Below are 22,635 nucleotides of genomic sequence, written 5' to 3' on the forward strand. Positions count from 1 at the left end.
AACTGCAATGAGGTATTACCTCACACCAGTTAGAATGGGCATCATCAGGGAATCTATAAACAGCAAATGCTGGAGAGGGTGTGGAGAAAAGGGAACCCTCTTGCACTGTTGGTGGGAATGTAAGTTGATACAGCCACTATTGAGAACAGTATGGAGGTTCCTTAAAAAACTAAAAATAGAATTACCATACGACCCTGCAATCCCACTACTGGGCATATACCCAGAGAAAATCATAATTCAGCACACACACGTACCACAATATTCATTACAGCACTATTTACAATAGCCAGGACATGGAAGCAACCTGAGTGTCCATGGACAGATGAATGGTTAAAGAAGCTGTGGTACATATACACAATGGAATATTACTCAGCCATAAAAAGGAACAAAATTGGGTCTTTTGTGGAGATGTGGATGGACCTAGAGACTGTCATACAGAGTGAAGTAAGTCAGAAAGAGAAAAACAAATATCATATGCTAACACATATGTGTGGAATCCAGAATAATTGTACTGTTGACTAGTTTGCAAGGCAGAAAGAGAGACACAGATGTAGAGAACTAACGTATGGACACCAAGGCGGGAAAGCAGGGGTGGTGGTAGGGGTGGATGAATTGGGAGATTGGGATTGACATATATACAATAATATGTATAAAATTGATAACTAATAAGAACCTTCTGTATCATGGAGATATATAGATATATATGTAGATGTAGATATAGATATAGATATAAATATTTTCATTCATATATGTAAAATATAACTCTGCATTCAACAGTCTATAGAGGATTTTTATAGCTTGCTTCTCCCCTTGTACTATGACTTTTTTAAATACTTCTGTCCCACAACTTAGTAGTTCTCTCTAGATGCAAATATGTCAGGAAAACAGAATACACATTCCTTCCTACCTCTATCCTTCCCTTCCATAAGAGATTGTGGCCAGTTTGTCTTTAATTAAAATGTCTAGAAAAGAGGTAGTGTTGGAGCATTGTTCATCATCTGGCCTATTATCTGATCCTAGAATCATCTGTACAAATCTCTGCTCCTCTGCTTACAACTGACCTAAAACTTAGACCCCATGCCAGAAAGTTGTATGCTTTCAGCATTACTACGAATATGAAAATTGACCTGTAGCTTATATACCCTCTGGCCCTGAAAATAAGTCATAACAATTGTTACTACCCAAGCTACTTAGGTGAGAGTAAGTGGTAGCCCAGCCAACTATCCTGTTCATCAGAAGAATTTTGTGATGTTTTAGAAGCAGCTACTTATGATTTATAAGCAATGTTGACATGAATCAATCAAAAAATCCATTAGTGAAGTAAACAAAAATATCAATTAATGAAGTATACAAACAAAAGATCAACTAAGGAAGTAAACAAACAAAAATATTAAGGCCTATGAAAGAACATACAACACCAAAGGAAAGCAATAAAGACTTTCAGATCAACAGAAAATTGGAATTTATCTTAAAATAGAGTATATGAAAAATGAGAAAAATATAGAAAGTGATATGATTTATAATTATTTTAATTTATAAATGATATTACTTATTTATTTTTAAATTATACTTATAATTATTTTTCAAAATAGCAAAAATGAAAATATATTGGTATGAAAATATAGTTATGTGTATAAATATATAATGTATAAATTATATATTATACATTATGTATAAATATAATGTATAAGATATATAGACATAGAGAGAGATATAATGTATAAAAATCAGAAATTAACTTAGAGGAGAAGTAAATCACTGCCTTGGAAAATATCAATCAAGACAATTTTCAGACTACCATTATGAATTGTCACTATTCTATCCCTATGGCCACCTTGGGGCAGAGGAATTTCTCATTGAAACTCTACCACAACCAGATTATTATTTCTGACTTGATCAGAGGTTTTTGTTAATGGTGTGAACTGCACAGCTTATTTTGCACACCTATTCAAAAACCCTGGCACCAAAATACCACATTGTCACAAAAGTGCAGCACAAAAGCATGATCAAGTAAGCAAAAACAATAGGTAAAGAGATGGAAAAATGTGCGAGTCTGTGATGGGCAAACAGGAAAAAGACCAACCCACAAGTTGAAAATAATAGAACCAGTTAAAACTAACACTGAAAGGTGTAATGGGAAAAAACGATATACTTTCTAGATCTGATTAAAGTGACTGAAAAATCATGAAGTCTTATTGCTTACTGTAAAAAATTTATAAGCAAAAATCAGTGTTGTAACATTTCCTGTTTAAAATTTTTAATTTCAAGAGGAAAATTTTTCAGCAAATTTTTTTTTACATCTTTATTAGAGTATAATTGCTTTACAATGGTGTGTTAGTTTCTGCTTTATAACAAAGTGAATCCGTTATACATATGCATATGCTCCCATATCTCTTCCATCTTGCATCTCCCTCCCTCTCACCCTCCCTATCCCACCCCTCCAGGTGGTCACAAACCACCCAGCTGATCTCCCTGTGCTATGTGGCTGCTTCCCATCAGAGTCAGCAAATTTTTTAAGGAGAATAAACAGAATCATTTTTCAAAGATGTCAAAAATCAGTTCAGCTTTATACTTTAGTCATTTTATGGTGAATATTTTAAAACAGTGGAGTGACATTTCTAAATTTTTGAGGAGAAACTTCTGCAATAAAAATGTATAGACATCAATATCACTTGTATTTGAATGCAATAGAATTAAGTGCTCAGTTCTATAAAGTATTTTAAAATAGAGCAAGAAAATACGTAATAGATATTCTCTTGGAGGGGAGGGCCTCCCAACTTTTTTCCAAGGATGTCACGAAAGGAACTTTTGAGAAATACTATATATTTTTAAAATTTATTATATTTATTTATTTGTTTTTACAATAAAATTTATTTTTCAACATTTATTTCTAGTAAGTATAAAAACACAAAATAAACTAAGAACTTGCAGCACATTATATTAACTGCAACTCTAATTAATTATTAGCTGTTTAATATTTCCCATAGCTATTCACCAAATTAACATGAACTGCAAACATAAACTTTTTATTTTTTACTTTCTTCTTTTTATTGAAGTATAGTTGATTTATTATACTGTGTTAGCTTCAGGTGTACAGCACAGCGATTCAGTTATATATACCATATATATATATATATATATATATATATATATATATATATATATTTCTTTTCAGATTATTTTTCCTTATAGGTTATTACAAAATATTTAGTATAGTTCCCTGTGCTATACAGTAGTAGGTCCTTGTTGGTTATCTATGTATTTTACATACAGTAGTGTGTATATGTTAATCCCAACCTCCTAATTTATCCCTCCCCTCAACCCCCTTCCCCCTTTGGTAAACATAAGTTTGTTTTCTATGTCTGTGAGTCTCTTTCTGTTTTGTAAATAATTTCATTTGTATCATTTTTTAATTTTTTAAAATTTTTATTGGAGTAAGAATGATTTACAATGTTCTGTTAGTTACATAGAAAATTCTAAAGTTGCCATCAGAAAACTGGAGCTCATGGATGAATTTGGTAAAGTTGCAGGATACAAAATTAACACACAGAAATCCTTTGCATTCCTATACATTAACAACAAAAGATCAGAAAGAGAAGTTAAGAAAACAATCCCATTCACCATCGCACCAAAAAGAATAAACTTATGTATCATGTTTTTTAGATTCCACATATAAGCGATATCATATGATATTGGTCTTTGGCTGAGAAGTACTATATTTTTAAAGAAATGAAGATGAATAGTAAAACCAACTGAACTAATGAGATAAGAAAACTAATAGGTCTAACCAATAAGGGAATGAATTTATTTACAAATCCAAACAACTGAAATAATTTTTGAGCATTCTGCCATCTGCAAAAGTGAAAGCATCTTGAAATTTTAGAGAAATAGTAGGTCTTTAAAGCCATATTTTAAATTGTAAGGGAAAAGGGAGGAAAGAAGTGGAAAGAAAATAGGTTGGGAAAAGGAAGGCAGCAACATCTCTTCTATTAAAAATATTACAGTTACTAGCTTTCATTAGAATCTTATAATAAGATAAATACATTAGGATTTTGAAAAATAGTACAATAAATTTCCCTTCAAGATGAAAGCCAAAAGAACGTAATCTATGGCTTCCAACAAAAAATAGATTGGAGATTTATGGCATAGGTGTTGCTTATATTTGTTTGCCCTTTCACTAGATTTCAGTTACTATGATTATGTTATTTAGGTAATAAATCATTTAGAGAAATTGAAGCTAAAATGGAGTCTTCCATGACCATCACTGTGTGCTTAATATGCTGGGAATGTGGTTTCATATCCCTCTTGGCCACAGGACAGATGCTGCTGGAGAGCAGAAAATGGAGGGATTGAGTCATCATCAGCACAATATTCTCCCAGAGAGATTTTTACACCAAAAGGCTGAAAAGCAATTATAGAAACAGGGAATTGGCAGTGGCAGATAATCACACTGGTAGTGGAAAGAGACATTAGGCACACATATCTGTTTATACCGGTGCTCTGCTTTGCTGGTCATTTTAGGAAAAAGCGATCAAAGGAATATCATAAATTTGCAGCATGTATGTGCTTCATTTATCTTCTGAGATATTTTAGGGACACCTTCCAAAGCATTCAGTTGATGAATAAAACAATTATATAACATATTTTTGTATCTCCTTTCTTTATCTTAGTTTTCACATTTTATTTACATTAAGCTAGAGTATGTGAAATATAGATTTATTAAGATCACTCTCCTCTGAATGTCCCTCCATTGCTCTTTTCTGAATATCAGAATCTTAATTTGGAATTCAATAGTGCTTATCTGGCAACTGTGGAAGTGGCACTGATTACATTTAGGGGTTTAGAGCCCTCCCCAGATTGTGTGGCATGTGCCTCAGAGATCAATTCAGTTCCATTAAAACCAAGCATATGTTGACTAAATGAGGGCTACTGGAGACTTCATAAGAAGGAGATGGGAAAATTCAGTTCTTAGCAATATTTTTTTCTCTCTCTCTCACTATGGGTATAAAATTATCAGAAATAAGATATAAGAGGCCACAGAGAGTTAAACTTTTGGATTAAAGACTTCTTAATGAAGCCGAGCTGTTATATGTTGCAAAGAATCAGAATTCAGTTCATGCATGTAAAGGGAAATTTTGAAAGAGTTTATTCACACTTCTCCTCAGAATTTGTCATTCTTTTCAGTTCAGCAGCAATAGATTGCTTTGCTCCATACAGCATTTTTTCATCCAATATATTCATCTTATAGAAATAGGTTAATATTTCTATGTTCATATGGTATAACCTTAACAGCTTTGGCTAGAGCACAAAAATAAATTACAATTTTCAGATATTTATACATGTTTTCATTCAAATTTTTATTCAGATATTCAGATATTTAAATTTTCATTCAATGGATATGTGTTCTCCAATTAAATATAGCCTGGCTACACTAGTAAAAGAGTAAAATTATTAATAAATTATCTATTATTAAATTATTGATATTGAAAACTCATTTTTACATAATGATTTTAACAAACTATGAAAACAAAGAAATGGGGTAATATAAAAATAGCTAGCTGTGACTAACATTCTATAAGTATACTATGATATTTGATTATGGGTACATAATTAGGCCATCAGGTTTTAAAATAAATATAATACTTATTAAGTATAGATTTAAAATAGAATATATAAATTCAAAAATATATGTACCTAGCTTTAAGTATTCCTGTTTGCTAACTGAAAATTAACACTAGAAAGATTAAAATATAAATTCAGTTAGAACATTAATGCTTGCCTGTAGAGTAAGTAGCTGTCTTTGCCCATTTATCATCTCACTAACCTGGTTTAAAAATATGTGTTTGTGGGGCTTCCCTGGTGGCACAGTGATTGAGAGTCTGCCTGCCAATGCAGGGGACACGGGTTCGTGCCCCGGTCCGGGAAGATCCCACATGCTGCGGAGCGGCTAGGCCCGTGAGCCATGGCTGCTGAGCCTGCATGTCCGGAGCCTGTGCTCCGCAATGGGAGAGGCCACAAGAGTGAGAGGCCCACATACCACAAAAAAAAAAAATGTGTTTGTGAAATAAATTGATAATTACATTTACAAGAACCTCCCTAATAGTATTATACTTGATATATGTAACTTACTCTCATTGGATAAAGATTTGTAGAAACAACCAGCCCAGTCATGCCTTCCTTAAAGTATTTTTTATTAAAGTAACTTAAATTTGGATTGAAAAAATATAGACTTCATCAAAGTTTAAAATAACCTATACAAATAGCTCCAATTATTGTTGTGAGATACCCAGAGGAAATGATTATGTGTGATTTCTTGCATTATCTAGAGGGGAAAGTCACACAACCAGAACATAGAAGTAAGAATAGTAACTTAAAAATATCAATGAAAAGGATGATTTCTAAATGTTACTATAAATACTTTGCTGTTAAGGATAAAATTTATTCTGCATTCAATGTATTCATATTGGTATACTAAATGCATTTAACTTTATAAAAATTTACTCTCATGATATACCTAAGACATAAGTAGTATTTATCCTATTTGACAGTGAAGGAAACTGAGTTTCTGAAAGACTAATTTATTTGCCCAGGGTCAAAAATAGATAAAAAGGAAGTGGCTAGTATGGTATTGGCACAAAAACAGAAATATAGATCAATGGAACAGGATAGAAAGCCCAGAGATAAATCCACACACATATGGTCACCTTATTTTTGATAAAGGAGGCAAGAATATACAATGGAGAAAAGACAGCCTCTTCAATAAGTGGTGCTGGAAAAACTGGACAGCTCCATGTAAAAGAATGAAATTAGAACACCATACACAAAAATAAACTCTGGATTACAGACCTAAATATAAGGCCAGACACTATAAAACTCTTAGAAGAAAACATAGGCAGAACACTCTATGACATAAGTCACAGAAAGATCCTTTTTGACCCACCTCCTAGAGAAATGGAAATAAAAACAAAAATAAACAAATGGGACCTAATGAAACTTCAAAGCTTTTGCACAGCAAAGGAAACCATAAACAAGATGAAAAGACAACCCTCAAAATGGGAGAAGATATTTGCAAATGAAGCAACTGACAAAGGATTAATCTCCAAAATATACAAGCAGCTCAGGCAGCTCAATATCAAAAAAAGAAACAACCCAATCCAAAAATGGGCAGAAGACCTAAATAGACATTTCTCCAAAGAAGATATACAGATTGCCAACAAACACATGAAAGAATTTTCAACATCATTAATCATTAGAGAAATGCAAATCAAAACTACAATGAGCTATCACCTCACACCGGTCAGAATGGCCATCATCAAAAAATCTACAAACAATAACTGCTGGAGAGGGTGTGGAGAATAGGGAACCCTCTTGCACTGTTGGTGGCAATGTAAATTGATACAGCCATTATGGAGAAAAGTATGGAAGTTCCTTAAAAAACTAAAAATAGAACTACCGTACGACCCAGCAATCCTCCTACTGGGCATATACCCTGAGAAAACCATAATTCAAAAAGAGCCATGTACCATAATGTTCATTGCAACTGTATTTACAATAGGCAGGACATGGAAGCAACCTAAGTGTCCATCGACAGATGAATGGATAAAGAAGATGTGGCACATATACACAATGGAATATTACTCAGCCATAAAAAGAAAAGAAATTGAGTTATTTGTAGTGAGGTGGATGGACCTAGAGTCTGTCATACATAGTGAAATAAGTCAAAAAGAGAAAAACAAATACCATATGCTAACACATATATATGGAATCTAAAAAAAAAACAGGTCATGAAGAACCTAGGGGCAGGATGAGAATAAAGATGGAGACCTACTAGAGAATGGACTTGAAGACACAGGGAAGGGGAAGGGTAAACTAGGACAAAGTAAGAGAGTGGCATGAACATATATACACTACCAAATGTAAAACCGATAGCTAGTGGGAAGCAGCCGCATAGCACAGGGAGATCAGCTCAATGCTTTGTGACCACCTAGAGGGGTGGGATAGAGAGGGTGGAAGGGAGGGAGATGCAAGAGGGAAGAGATATGGGGATATATGTATATGTATAGCTGATTCACTTTGTTATAAAGCAGAAACTAACACAGCATTGTAAAGCAATTATACTCCAATAAAGATGTTAAAAAAAAAATAGGAAACGGCTAAGCTGCAGATCAAACCAGTCATATGATTCCAGAGCTTATGTTTTAACCACCACTCAAATCAGTAAATTTTATCTTCATAATTCATAGAATCAATTTTTATTTTTCAAATCAATAGAGTTACCATCAGCCAATCAACTGCCTAATTTTTAAATGTTTTTTTGAAATCATACTTTTAAAGATTTCTTTGTATTGTGTCAACTCTATTACTAAGGTTCATACTGATTTTTGAGGCATGTCACTCATTTAACATAAATTAATTCACTTAACACTTAACAAATATCTACTGATTTCCTACTTTGTTCCAGTCATTTTGTCAAGTCCTAAGCATATAAAATGAAGAAACAAGGCATAAGGGTATTACAGATAGTACATTGTACATTCAATTTAAAGAATGGACCCGATGAGAATATAAACAGATAAAACTTTATTTTTCTCTACTTACTTTATTTCAAATCTCTCTTTTATTTTATTTTATTTTATTTTTTATTTTTATTTATTTATTTTGCGGTATGCGGGCCTCTCACTGTTGTGGCCTCTCCGGTTGCAGAGCACAGGCTCCAGACGTGCAGGCTCAGCGGCCATGGCTCACAGGCCCAGCTGCTCCGCGTCATGTGGGATCTTCCCGGACCGGGAAACGAAGCCGTGTCCCCTGCATCGGCAGGAGGACTCTCAACCACTGCGCCACCAGGGAAGCCCCAAATCTCTCTTTTTATTCTGGGATATTTCAGGCAGACCTCTTCATTTTTCCAGTTATTTTAGATATGCAATTTTCTTAACTGGGTAATTAAACCTCACTTTTAGGTATTAAAACGTACAGTCAAATACAACATTAAACTTTACTATCATCTAAGTCACAGGTCTTTTTTTTTAATCTCCCAACTCAGGCACAACTCTTGGCCCGATATCTTGAAGTAGAAGAAGGTGGAAATATTGTCTTTAACTTATTTCCCACTTTCTTTCCCTTCCATCTTCCAGTGTTGGAAGAGAGGCAGAAAAGGATAATCTTCCACCACTGTAGTTTTCTTTCAGCTAACAGTAGCTCCTGGACAAATGCTAACTCTTTTGTAGAACAGAGTTGTGGGTTCTTTGGTGTGTTCCTCTCCCCCCTCCCCAGGACCACTGCACAGTAGGCATGGGTAGTACACTACTTACCCTGTGATCTCTTATAACCCTGTTTTGCTCATAATCCGCACCAGCCAGGCTTCATTCCCGCACGTATTTGTGCTGGAGCCAGCTTGTCCTGACAGGCGGCTGTCACTCAGTTATCTTTCCCAGTGTCCATGTGGCCAAAACGAAACTCATGCACTGCCCTGCACATGGAGAAAATGCAGGTTTTTTCTACTGCCACCCTCTCTCTTATACCTAAATATCATCAATGAAAGTTCCAGCCAAATGTCTGGCTTCTAAATTCATTACACAGGAAGTGAATACTCATCTTTATTTATATAGCTATCTACCCACAAAATTTAGGACACTAAAGTTACCATCTCCCATGAAATTTTTCACTATACTTCAGTTTAGTCTGGTATTTTTCAAAAAGTGTATCATGAGGGCTTCCCTGGTGGAGCAGTGGTTGAGAGTCCGCCTGCCGATGCAGGGGACGCGGGTTCGTGCCCCGGTCTGGGAAGATCCCACATGCCGCGGAGCGGCTGGGCCCGTGAGCCGCGGCTGCTGAGCCTGCACGTCCGGAGCCTGTGCTCCGCAACGGGAGAGGCCACAACAGTGAGAGGCCCTCGTACCGCAGGAAAAAAAAAAAAAAAAAAAGTGTATCATGAAATCAATTTATTGAGTTTTGGCCACCATTCTTTGCTATGGAGCAAAATGGATGGAATAGAATAGAATAGAATAGGATGGGATGGGATGGGATGTGGTGAGGTGGGGTGAGGTGGGGTGGGGTGGGGTGGGGTGGGATGGGATGGGATGGAATGGAATGGAATGGAATGGAATAGAATAGAATAGAAATAACAGAACAAAGTAAATTTTAATTTAGTTACATACACACACACTCACACACACACATATACACATTGGGGTGTGCCCTAGAGTACGATTTAAAAGATGTATTTTTACTGTGGTCCCAGCTGAAAAAAGTACCTGAAAGTCCCTGTACTAGTCCCGTGTAAGCACTAGCCCTTATGGCTCTGCAGTGTAACAAACTTTCAGCTGGGGAGTGAGATGACCTCTCTTCTTTAAGGCAACCCAGTATGAGTTGGTTCTCTCGGGGCATCCTTCACTTGGTTTGCTGGATGGCAACTTCCTCCCATGTTGCACATGAAAACACTATTCCTTAAGACCCTTATTTAGTCTGTTTCTAGAAAAAAACTCGAATCCTCTTTTTCATAGCTGGAAATAGGTGCTAGCTAGAAATTTATAGTCACCAGACTAGTTTTGGTAATTTTTAAAGTATTAGTATGGCTACATTTAGTACCTCTCTTTAGAACATTACAGTATTTGTCAATGCTCACAGATTTGGGGCTACAACCTAGATTCTAAAGCAACAGAAATTATTCCTTTCAGGTGTCATTACATTTGGCCATCATAAATTCAGAAGGTCTCTATGGAGACCAGTACCATTTGTTTTTGAAACCATTTTAACATGAATTGTGTATCTATGAAAGCAGTACAGTATAGTAGTCAATGATTAACATTCATTAATAGCTTTTAAAATACAGGTTTCCCTGTTCCTTTTTTTTTTCAAGTGCTTTTTCTTCCTCATTATTGTTGTGCATGCACCATTAGGGGAAGAAACTTCAAGCTTCTCCATACCCAACTAATATTTCCTTTCTCAGAGGGTCCAAATCCCGTGTGGCCCCAACAGAGATCCTAATATCAGGATGTAGCTACCCCTCCCAAGTCAATCAGAAAACAACTTGAGGAAAGCAAACCCCTCTTTCCAGTGAGATGAAGACTCTCCCAGGGCAAAAGTCCTTAAGATTTAAACAAACATTTACAGGAAACGTAGTTCTCACTCCTTTTAAACAATGAGTATTTCAAGTAGACATCTTTCTGCACAACTCAAATTCTGGAAAAAACTACCGGATCTACTCAGTTCCTTCCTTGTCCAGCCTCTTCATTTTCCTTCTGTTTCTTAATGTCCAAGCACATTCCCATGACTCCAACCCTGCTTTTCTTGTTTGGCTCTCCATTCCTACCTCCCTTCAAATTACCACTATTGCAGGTTCCATTTCTTTAGATGACTTTTTCCCATCTCATCACATTTTAATCAAGCTCACTGCTTCCAGCCTGGTCCAACTTTGATCCCACCAAAAGGCCCCTTCCACATTTCTATATAATAAAGGTTTGGAGGTATCATTTGGATGGTAAAACCAAGAGATCTCTCTATGCTTGTGTAACATGCCAGTGGTTGTTACTTGTATTGGGTTGGCCAAAAAGTTTGTTCTGGTTTTCCTATAACATCTTATGAACAAACTTTTTGGCCAGCCCAATATGTTCATTTGGGTTGGAAGAATTTGAGACTCACAGAGATGGTGCGGGAGAGGTATGTCCAAAACCTCTCAGCCATCTCTTGCAACTGCCCTGCCCTCTGCTGCAAAGGAGATGCTTAAGGTTTTATACATGCTCTTCTTAAGCCATGCCTCTGGCTTTGACAGAACTATTGCAGAAACATTCTGAGCAGTTAAGTGTGTAGCCATAGTCAATATCAAAGCCAGATCTAACTATGCACTGTGGCAAATAACAAGATGTTTAAAGGGGCAGAAATGGGATGGGTACTCTAGAACCGTCTGTCATTTCTTTATCCTATACAGTACATATTTTTCCCCCACAGAGCCCTGCAAGGAAGACAATTTTCAGTGTGAAAATGGAGAGTGTGTCCCGCTGGTGAATCTCTGTGACAGTTTTCCACACTGTAAGGATGGCTCAGATGAAGCACATTGTGGTACGTTTTATTTTTAGGAAAATATTTTTTATCAGCTTAACCTCTACATTTGGATTCTGCAGATGTGAAAGGGAGATTATGACTATATTTATTAGGATATATTTTGGTACTCTGAAGTTATGATCTCCCGGTGATTTCAGCACCGCTGTCACCATTCTGGTTAGAATAAAAGCTAACATGCAAACTCTTGTTTCTGTTTGTTTGTTTAAACTTGACTACATTTAAGAACTTTAAGTCTAGGACAACCCATCTTCAGGTAAAAAGCATAAAATACCACAGAGAGACAACAGCCCACACCAGGCACTCTAGCATCACTCTTATTAACTATTATACTCTGTACATTGCCTACACACAGAGGCACCCTCATGCTCATTTATAACTGTCTTTCTTAGACTTGTTCCTTCACATGCTTGATTCTTCAGTATCTACTACTCCTTCTGCCTGTGACTCCTGTCCAGCCCCACTCCAGATCTCTATCACATTAGGAGTAATGGCTACTTTTACTCTGTCTTACTTTTATTTCAGAGCACATACTTAACGCTGTTTATGATGTGCCATGCACTGTAACTAAGTGCTGTAAAACAATCTTAACGTAATTAGAATTAACTCTATTTCAGTCATGAGAAAGCTGAGGCTTGGAGGTGCTAAGGGGCCGCCAAAGATCACACACCTAGCAAGGGCTAGAGCTGTGTTTCCAGCCTAAGTCTGTCTAATTCTAAAGTGCATGCGGTTATTCTTTTTATAATAGGGAAAAAATGTAAACATAACATTCACTTACAGAATTACAATGTGGTGTCTGTGGGTAAAACTATGATGGGTGATATTTTACCTGTTTGATAAACTAGCTTAGCTTAACCCAATCCCCACTTAGCCACTAATGGCCTTAACACTCTATCAAAAATGGTTGTAAGATAGAGGGGAAGATGACGGAAACCAAACAGCAAAAGAATAAGGGCAAAGAAAATAGCTTCTGGAGAAAGAAGTAGGAAAAAAAATGCTTACAGTTATTCCTGAACTTGAGTTTTCCTTCTTTTAGAGAACACATTTGTAAGATATTCTCCTCAAAAAGCTTTATTTTCTGTTTATTTGCTGTATTGGTATGCAGTGAACTCACATATCTCTGCCCTTTCCCTTTTTATAGTCATATGAAAGAGCAAAATTAAGTCTACTGAATTTATCTTTTTCAACTTAAGACTTCCAGCATACTGTTACGAAAAATTACATACTATCAATCTCTAAATTCTAAATGTTAAGAACATTGCATGTTTAGTTTAGAGTCCATCATTTCCTTTTATCAACTTAGGTCACAATGACCCTATGTATGATCTAATCTCTTTAGTGCGTCTCTTCAATGGCACAACAAACCGTGGTTTGGTGCAGTTCAGAATACAGAGCATATGGCATGTAGCTTGTGCTGAGAACTGGAGGACCCAGATTTCAAATGATGTTTGTCAGCTGCTGGGACTAGGGTAAGTAATTCTACCCAGCTCTCTCTTAAATTATTCTCAAGATTTTTTATGGGTTTCAAATTGGGTTTATTAAGAAATTTAAAATTTATGGAAGTTATGGATTTAGAAAATATACATGATCAAAAGGAAAAAAATAAAAATCTTGCCTAACCCCATTCTCGAACAACAACCACAGTTAATAACCTTTTTATAAATATTACATAAATATAAGTATATAGAAATAGTATATTACAAAATCATACAAAATACCATATTATGCTCTGTCTTGTAGCCTACTTACACATGAACATTTCTCATGTCATTAAATATTTTCTGTAGATTTTTAAGAAAAGGAAATATTCCATTTTATGCTATATTATAATATATATAACTAATCACAAGGGTAACGCAGAGAACACGCTTTTGCTGTATCTTTGTGACATGTTCATAATAGTTCTTTCAGAAGATCTGTATCAGTATAATTATTGTGATAAAGAATATGCAAAATTACAAGACTTAATTCAAGTGAAAATTCCGTGTTAATGATTCACCAAAAATTTACTTTACATCCCAGTTTAATATCATAATATATTACCTCAAATATATAAGTTCACCATATTCGTTTTTTACCTTCCCATCAGTCTCAAAAGTGATGAGGTGAAATATGGTGGGTGATAAGTAGTAATAATTTGCTTCATTTAAGCTGTGTAATCTGTCAACTCTAATTCACCATTCTGATCCTTTGGTATTCATGATTTGAGAGACTTAACCATATTGGGTCACATATGGTTATTTATCACTCATAGCACTATATTATTTACCGGGTTGACCTGTAAACTAAGAAGTCTGTAAATGTAAGACCCATGTCTGTTTTATCCATTATTGCATTGCTAATATCTAGACTTATATTTGTTTCAAAACACAGGTGCTAAAAGATATTTGTTGAAGCAATAAATTATTCTTTATGTATAAGTATATATGTAAATATAAATATAAATATTTCTAGCTAAATAAATGTATGCCAGAAGTATACATTTGCCAGTTATAAATCATTATAATTTCCTTTCCACCTTGAACTGGAGAATTGTTTTCTAATTTATTTTAGAAGATTACACAAAGTTACAAAGGAAAATAATTTAAGTCCACATCCACCTATACTCCCAGCATTTCCAAGTTATCTCAGCTATTTCTAGTTCATCAAAATCAAAGGTGATTGATTGCTTTCCTCTTAAGGGGCCCTTCTTGCTGATTAATAATACATAGAGTCATCATTCTATACACAGATTTTTGGAATTTATTTCAAAATGCTTATTTCTTAACCCAAAACATATTTTCCGCTAGAAATAATGTTAGTACAGATGTTTAATTCCTAGTAGACTTGGAGAGTTATATTGATTACCAGTGCCAAAAATAGCGCCTAACCACCACATAGAGATGTTTTACAATAGGAAAACGTGTTGAGGCCCCAGTCAGAGTGTCAGAAATGCTCTATTACTTCTTGGATACTAGAAGTTGGATAACTACTAGTTAGATTGAGAGCTTTCAGCTCCCTTTACCTCCCAAAATGCTGTTCCTTCAGAATGGGAACTCGCCAGCTCCAAGTCTCATGCAAGTGATGTCATCCTCGTCAGGAAGGCAGTTCTTGTCAAATTCAAATGGAGGAAGTGAGTTTTACCATCCATCATGTAAATAATCATCAATTTGGTTCATGTGTCTTATTTGGAAACCTTGCAATTTATATATATATCCCTTTTATTATACATTGTAGTTTGTGTTCTAACAAAAACCCTTTTAACCTGGGGAGCTTTGAGACATAAAGAGTCTTGGAGGAGGGTAGGTTAGGGGAAATAAAGTTTTTTGATGAAGAATCAACAAAACACTGAAAGAGACAATTGTTTAACCCCACTTCAAGTAAAGCACTGCATAAGTGGCGCTGACTCCAGGTTCCTACTTTAGTGTTGATTTTAGTTCAATAGCAAGTTCATGCAGGTGAGGCCCTAGGAAGTCCTTTGCTTCCACTACTAAACTTGCCAGTAATGCTGAGGAACTATTTTATAGACTCAGAAACTTAGTAAAATTTAGGCTGAGGAGATGGGTTACTTGACCTTGTGTCCACAATGGATGAATCTAAATGCCCTGGATGATTGGGCTTTTATTACACAGGAGCTTGAGTCCCAATTCATCACCTAAGCATCACTATATGCTTATAAACACAGGTGTTCTTTCCACTGTGGTTTGTGAATCTTAGCTGAATTGTTTCCTCGAGGATACATCGGGGTTAAGATGAATCATTTACAAAGATCAAAGTGATTGATATCTTCTTTGGCAGAAATATTTTGAATGCATTTGAATAAAATTCGTTGGGTGATTACATAGTGCTGATTCCTTCATTTGCATGAGAGAACATATTGGAAAGGAAACATTTATCTTTATTATTTTTTCATAGTTGCTAATATAAATATATTATTTTATTTACTCCCAGATCGGAAATCTAAGCATTGGTAATGATGTTGTGCCTGGTCTTCAGATGAATGAGACATTGTTTTTGCTTTAAATGCTTATGTGGTGGAGATAGACACATAAATAAGCTGATTCACTTTGTTATAAAGCAGAAACTAACACACCATTGTAAAGCAATTATACTCCAATAAAGATGTTAAAAAAAAATTACAACATAATGTGATAAATACAATGTGCTATAGGAGAAGCTATACTCAATTTGGGCATGTCAGGAAAGGCTTTCTAGAAAATGGCCTGAGCTGTGTGGATGACAGCCAATTCCACACAACTATCTATTTACATGTTTTTCCCCCCCCAACCATATTTTACTCTCTAGTTCACTGACCTGATTTCTAATGACTCACAGTCCTTCCAGATGGAGACAGGGACAGAAAACTAGATTTTTTTAGTGTGTGAAAAGCGAGTAGTACATCCCACTCTTGAATACAATATTTTTCGTGAAGGTCAGGCACTTGTTTTCTTCAGAAATGAGTCAGGTAATCTCTGCAAAGACTTTAATCTTTGGACCTGCACTTATTAAATAGTCTCCATAGTGCTCTAGTAATTGAAAGAAAGTTAGAGCCTTAATGAGAATTTGTCTAGAGTGGTGCACGGTAATGAAAGAAAACTTGGCAAGTTTAAAATGATGTGTTTGGTACAGTGGGAAGTAATTTAGGAGTCAATTTATTAAAAAGGCACTGTAGTCTCTCAAGACTATTTATTCAGATAGGATACAAAATGCAATTCCCCACAGAGTCTAGTAAATCATATGAGGCAGATTTCATCAGCCTTTCCTTTTCCAGATGAAACATTTTCATTCCCTGCCATTGATAGCTGCATAAGTAAAAAGTACTTTGAATAACATTTTCATGTCTCTGATCAAAGTAGAAAGAAAACATTTTATACTGATGCAAGAATAAATGTTAAGGAAACTTAGAGTAGAGATTTTTAAAATGGTATTTCCTAGGAAAGCACACTGCCCTGTTACTAACCCAGTAAATGAACTATGCAGTTGTTTTGCCCTGCTAAGCGATTAAAAATGAGAAGTCATCAGGTCTGTACAGCTCTACAAAATTCAGGAAATACTAATGTTTTAAAAATAGAGTTAGTTATATGTATCCCCATGAGGCAGCCCTATGAGGAGCTGGTGTTAATTTTTAAATCGCATAATAGTCCTGGCTAGATACCTTCAGTTCAAATATCAAAAACATCAAGTTGAGCCTCTCATTCTGAAACCCCAAATAAGAAACAGAATTACTTCAATGTTCTTCCATTTTAGAGGTGTTTCAAAAATTTGGGGGGGGGGTGAGGGGTAAAATTCTTTTAAGTTAACCTGCCAAATAAATAGAGCATGATAATTTAATTTCCTGTGTAAGCACTACAGCAAATTTGTATGCACAATTTAGCACTAAAAATAGGTTCCTGGAAAGCTGAAAATAGAACCTGTGTTTCCTATTAGTTTAAGAAATTGGTAGAAAAATAATGTTCCTCTTCGTGACTATATTTTCTGTCAGTGTCCCCAAACTTTCAACTATGTGAGAAAAAGCCTTAACATAAAACAACAACAAAGGTTAGATATAGGAATTAATAGAAAATATATAACTGCTACATTCAACTTTAAATGATTTCTTTTTATTTGCTAACTTGACACAAAAATAATTAAATAATGTTTTTTGTTATTTTTAAATTTTAATTTACAAGTCCAACACCAAAGGAAATTTTAATTTTAGTCTTAGCTATGTCCCTAGGGTGGGATGAGTGAGCTGGTCAGGTAGGGGCGCTAGGGGTAGGGGGTGAAGAGAAGTTTTATTTTACTTGGTTTAACTGACCTAGCTAAAAAGCTCATCATTTGCCAGAATTGCAATTTATAACTCTGATGGGTTTTTTTTCCTGTTTTAGAATTAGAAATGCATTAATTAAAAATAAGTAAAGAGAAAATAATAGCAAACTACTGTAACTGTGTAACTTGCTAAGATTCATCTTAGGCTTATTATCTAACAGGGTTGGGGAAAACACAGTGGCTAGGTAATTACATGTGCTATGGGCAAGGGCATGAAAGCAAGCGTACCACCATACCACCGATTTGTAATCCAGAAGCTAGATCAGCAGCTCCCAGACCTGGTGATGCATTACAGTCACCTGGTCATGGTCCCAGACATTCAGATTCAGGGTGGTCTAGGTCAGTGGTTTTCAGTGTGTGATTTTAGAAGCACATTAATAACTGAATCACTTTGCTATACAGCAGAAATTAACACAACTTTGTAAATCAACTATACTTCAATAAAATGAATTTAAAAAAAAAAGCAAATTAGCAGCATCTGCAACACCTGGGATGCATGTATACAGACGCATATTCTGGAACCGCCACCTCAGACCCACTCATCCGAAAGTCTAGAGCTGGGCAGAGCAATCTGTGTTTGAATAGCTCTTGGTGACTCTGCTGTTCACTGAAGCTTGAGAACCACTATCTAGGGTAGGTGTCCTTAACCTTCTTTTGCGTGTGTCGTGGGCATTTTTGGCAGTCTGGTGAAAGTTGCCAACCTCTTCTTAAGTTCATATTTTTGCATAAAGTAAAATACACATAACTACAAAGGAAATTCATTACATTGAAAAAAATTATCAAAGTATTAAAAATACAGGGTCGTATTATATATTTCTTTATTAACATAGTAAATAAGATATACTGGTGATTCCAATGATTATTGTACTATCAGAAATGAGCATAAATGATATTTTTACAGTTATACAGTAACTGCAGTGTGATCTGAAGATATCTGCAATTTGTTTTAGTGGCAAAAGTATAGGTGTTTCTAATAATATTGTGGTTAGTCACCTGAATTTGTATCAGAAGAAAAGGCTATATTTGAATTAGAGGTTAGTAAAAATAAAGATGTCACTATTTCTCCTCCAAATATAAGCCCCCTACAGGTTACCATGAACTACTAGGGCCTCCATAGAACCCAGGCTGGAATTTTGGCTAGAATGAGGCCCAGAGGTCTTGGTTCTTTAAAGAAGCCCCCGTGATTCTGATAAGTAGTCCTCTCATTTCAAAGGAACCCATGGAACTTTGTGTACTTGTTTCAGTAGAAAACATAGAAATTGTACAAAACATCTCCAAAGTTTGGCAGTTTGATTTCATCTGATGTTAAAAACAAAGTAAAAACAAACAAACAAACATTTGTTTCCTACCGCAACCAGGTTTAAATACCCTATGTGAGGGTCATCTCTGACTTAATCCTCAACTTGTCATTCCAACACTAGCCTATTTTAACTTCTCTGGAAAACTTTTTCCCCCAGTAGATCAAAACAAAATTAGAGAGTTTAAAAAGACCACTATAAGTAGGACATAATTAAAAGGGAAAAAAAAAAATCATGGATAAGTTTTCAACAAACACAGGTTGGTATTATTGCTTGCTTGGAAAAAAATCATTTCTGATTTTTCCCACTAAGTATTTGAAAACATATTATTGGGAATTAAGGTACTCTTTTATGTGAAATATCACTTATTTTTATTAATACAATTTAAGGAGAAATCTCTTTGTCTTTAACTTTTATTTTGACTTACACTCAAACGGGTATTTTGTAACCCAGAGAGATTTATGTGGCCGGGAATTTACTGAGAATATAATTATACACATAAAGGTTAAGAAAATCTCTTTTGGTCAGTTGTGAATCATCTACCAATAAATTTTCTGCAACATAGTTGTTTAGTCTATAAAAGTCTGTTAACAGAGTTGGGGATTTTATTTGTTTGTTTTTGTTTTTTACTCAAAGGCTTTTTTTTCCACTTAAAGTTTGTTACATAAAAACAACAAGATATTATGGTTTTCCCCAAACCAAAATATCATCACCATTCCCTTAAATCCTGTTGTTTGGGGAGGGGGAGGGAGGCTTCTATATTCTAAAATAGAAACAGATAAGGACAGGAGAAAATTATCATCCCTTGAATATATTCTCAACAGTTCAACTTTTCAGTTCTGAGATTTTGTTTCTAAAAATAAATGGTGACTTAATATATTGTTGCTAACCTTTTATTTTGCCAAGCATATTTTAAATATTGAATATATCTTTATCATCTCCATCATTTCTTAAAATAAGAAATAGTTTGTCGTAAACTTCTGCTGCTTATATTCTGCTTACTATGAATACAAACTGGAATAAATTGTGTTCAGTCTGAAAAAGGTGAGCTTGATTTGGAAGGATTTGAAATGCAGTTACTCTGTCTCCAATTAAATTCCAACTTTTAACATCCAGCACTGACACCTGGAAATATTTGTATGAACTGATGGCCTCTATACACCACTCTTAGGTTGCTGATACCAATATTTACAACAAAAAATCTAATTATGGGAGTACTTTAGAAGTTTTTTCCAAAAGAATGTTTTTTCCAGTTGTTCTGCATAACTCCAAACAATATATCTACACCATTAACTGCAGTCTTTTCTCATATAAAGTTTGAGGCTGCATATATAGAACACGATCTTAGAATACAAGCTTTATGTGTGTCATTTTTTCCACGTGTATACATAATCTCTATTTTTCTCAACCAGATAGTGAAAACATCACTATGGAACAGCACTTCAGAATCCCAGGGTAGCACATTTAGTGTTTACTAAATAGTCTATTCTTAAAGCTTTGCCTCTAGTCTTTCTTCTAGAATAGGCATGTGTTAAAATTTTAACTGCCAATCCTGTCAGTGCAATGCCAGTGGTAGGTGTGTAATAAATAGATACTAGATTAAAAACTGATTTATAAATAATTTTTCAATATTTTTTCAATTTAATTTTGTTTTGAGTTTCCAGAGAAATTAATGCATCCCCTCAGGATCTGTCTTTAAAAAGACAGCTAAGCAATAGACTAAAAACAGCTAGAGATAATAGAAGGCTTAAATCCACAACTCCGATGTATATTTTTAATGAATTACTCTTCTAGATGTCCCCCCACGTAGTCATGAGTGCTGTCAAATGACAAAACTAAAACAATTTAATAACGAGTTTGACGTCATTTATTCAAGAGTAAACAGCCCATAGATTGGGGGTACAGTGCCTCACAAGCAGTGGAACACTATTCCTGAGGGATTTGGGACAACAGTGAGTTTTATGGAATATTAGAAGAGGCAATGAAGGTCAGGGATTTCCTTATAGGCATATAGGCTACCAGGTCCCATTTTCTAGGGTAAGGTGAGCTAGCTAAACCTGAGTTGGAAGATTGTGACTGGTGTTACATTTTCTTTCTACATTTCAGGAAGTGAAACACTTCCTGTAAGTGTAGGCTGACTTAGGATTAGATTTGTGACGTGGGCCAGGCCCCTGGGTGACCACCATTTTGTGGGTCCTGATATATGAATTAACTTTATCAGTGGCTCAAACAGATTGCTTATAGTAAGATTACTATAGGTAACTAGAAGTCACTTTGGAAGCCAATGAGCAGACCCCTGAACAAGTAAAGAATTAGATATTTTATTTGACTATGACAGTGGTTTGCGACTAGGAAGCATCAGAATCACCTGGAAGGTTGGTTAAAAGACTCATCACTGGATCTTACCCCCAGAGTTTCAAAATTGTGGGTGGATCTGGGTTAGAGCTGGGCGATTTGCAACTAGCCCCTGGTGAGGCTAATGCTACTTATCTGGATTACACACCTGGAAAATCTTTCATCATCGAGAGTTGGGAACATAGAAAACTACCGAGAAGAATATACAACACATATAGGCATTCAGCAGAATAAGGATACTGAGAACATGAACCAAAAGCGGTAAAAGAAGACAGACATCTAAAAGGGAGATTGGAGAGTAACTAGGATCCACCAACTTGTCCCTACCAGTGAAGAGGTACACTAATCAACCAATTCCAATGATGTTTCTGGAGACTTCATGCAAAGTCAACACAACTAGAGCCTCTTCAAATTGGATAGACATCCCTTGAAATTCTTAAAAGTCAAGATTAGTGTTGATGAATTGTACCAGAAGCTGTACCGATGGTAAAATTCAGTCATCTAAAATCTCTTTTGACCCACATCCTGTCTTCCCTAAATGTGTGAGTCCTTAACTAAAAGATTCCTGCAGTGGTAAAGTCCTTCCTGATCTAGAGCATTCCTGACCTTCTACACCCTCTGCTGTCATTTGAGATCTTTTTTTTTTTTTTTAACTGAAGTATAGTTAACTTACAATATTATATTAATTTCAGGTGTACAACATATTGGATATTTTTATAGATTACACACTGTCAGGGAGGAAGAAATTTTCCTCTACCCTTCTATAGCTGCTTCTGGCTGGTCTAAATTAAATTGATATGAGACAGATTAATAGGAAGTTTCTACCTTTTAATCTACCTCTTTGTCCCTCCTTCCACCCATTTCTCCTCTGGCAACCCCTGTTTGTTCTTTGTATCTGTGATTCTGTTTCTACTCTGTTATATTTGTTCACTTGTTTTGCTATTTAGAAAACATCCGGTATTTGTCTTTCTCTGTCTGACTTATTTTGCTTAACATAATGCCCTCCAGGTCCATCCATTTTGTCATAAATGACAAGATTTCATTCTTTTTTATGGCTGAGTAATATTCCAGCGTGTGTGTGTGTGTGTGTGTGTGTGTGTGTGTGTGTGTGTAGCACATCTTATTTATCCATTCATCTGTC

General features: G+C 35.4%; 1 protein-coding gene across 1 annotated transcript in view; it reads left to right on the forward strand.

Annotated features, from left to right (window-relative positions):
- The window catches only part of TMPRSS15 (transmembrane serine protease 15), a 131,797-nt gene that overhangs the window by 83,223 nt on the left and 25,939 nt on the right, over positions 1-22,635 (forward strand). Inside the window, exons 18-19 of the mRNA XM_022574480.2 lie at positions 11,944-12,054; positions 13,394-13,523. Of these exons, the coding sequence (XP_022430188.1) occupies positions 11,944-12,054; positions 13,394-13,523 (241 nt within the window). The remainder of the gene's footprint in view (positions 1-11,943; positions 12,055-13,393; positions 13,524-22,635) is intronic.

This window comes from Delphinapterus leucas, chromosome 4, assembly GCF_059928025.1.
Source record: "Delphinapterus leucas isolate spDelLeu-1000000601 "Yukka" chromosome 4, BTC_Dleu_Yukka2, whole genome shotgun sequence".
NCBI classification, from domain to species: domain Eukaryota; kingdom Metazoa; phylum Chordata; class Mammalia; order Artiodactyla; family Monodontidae; genus Delphinapterus; species Delphinapterus leucas.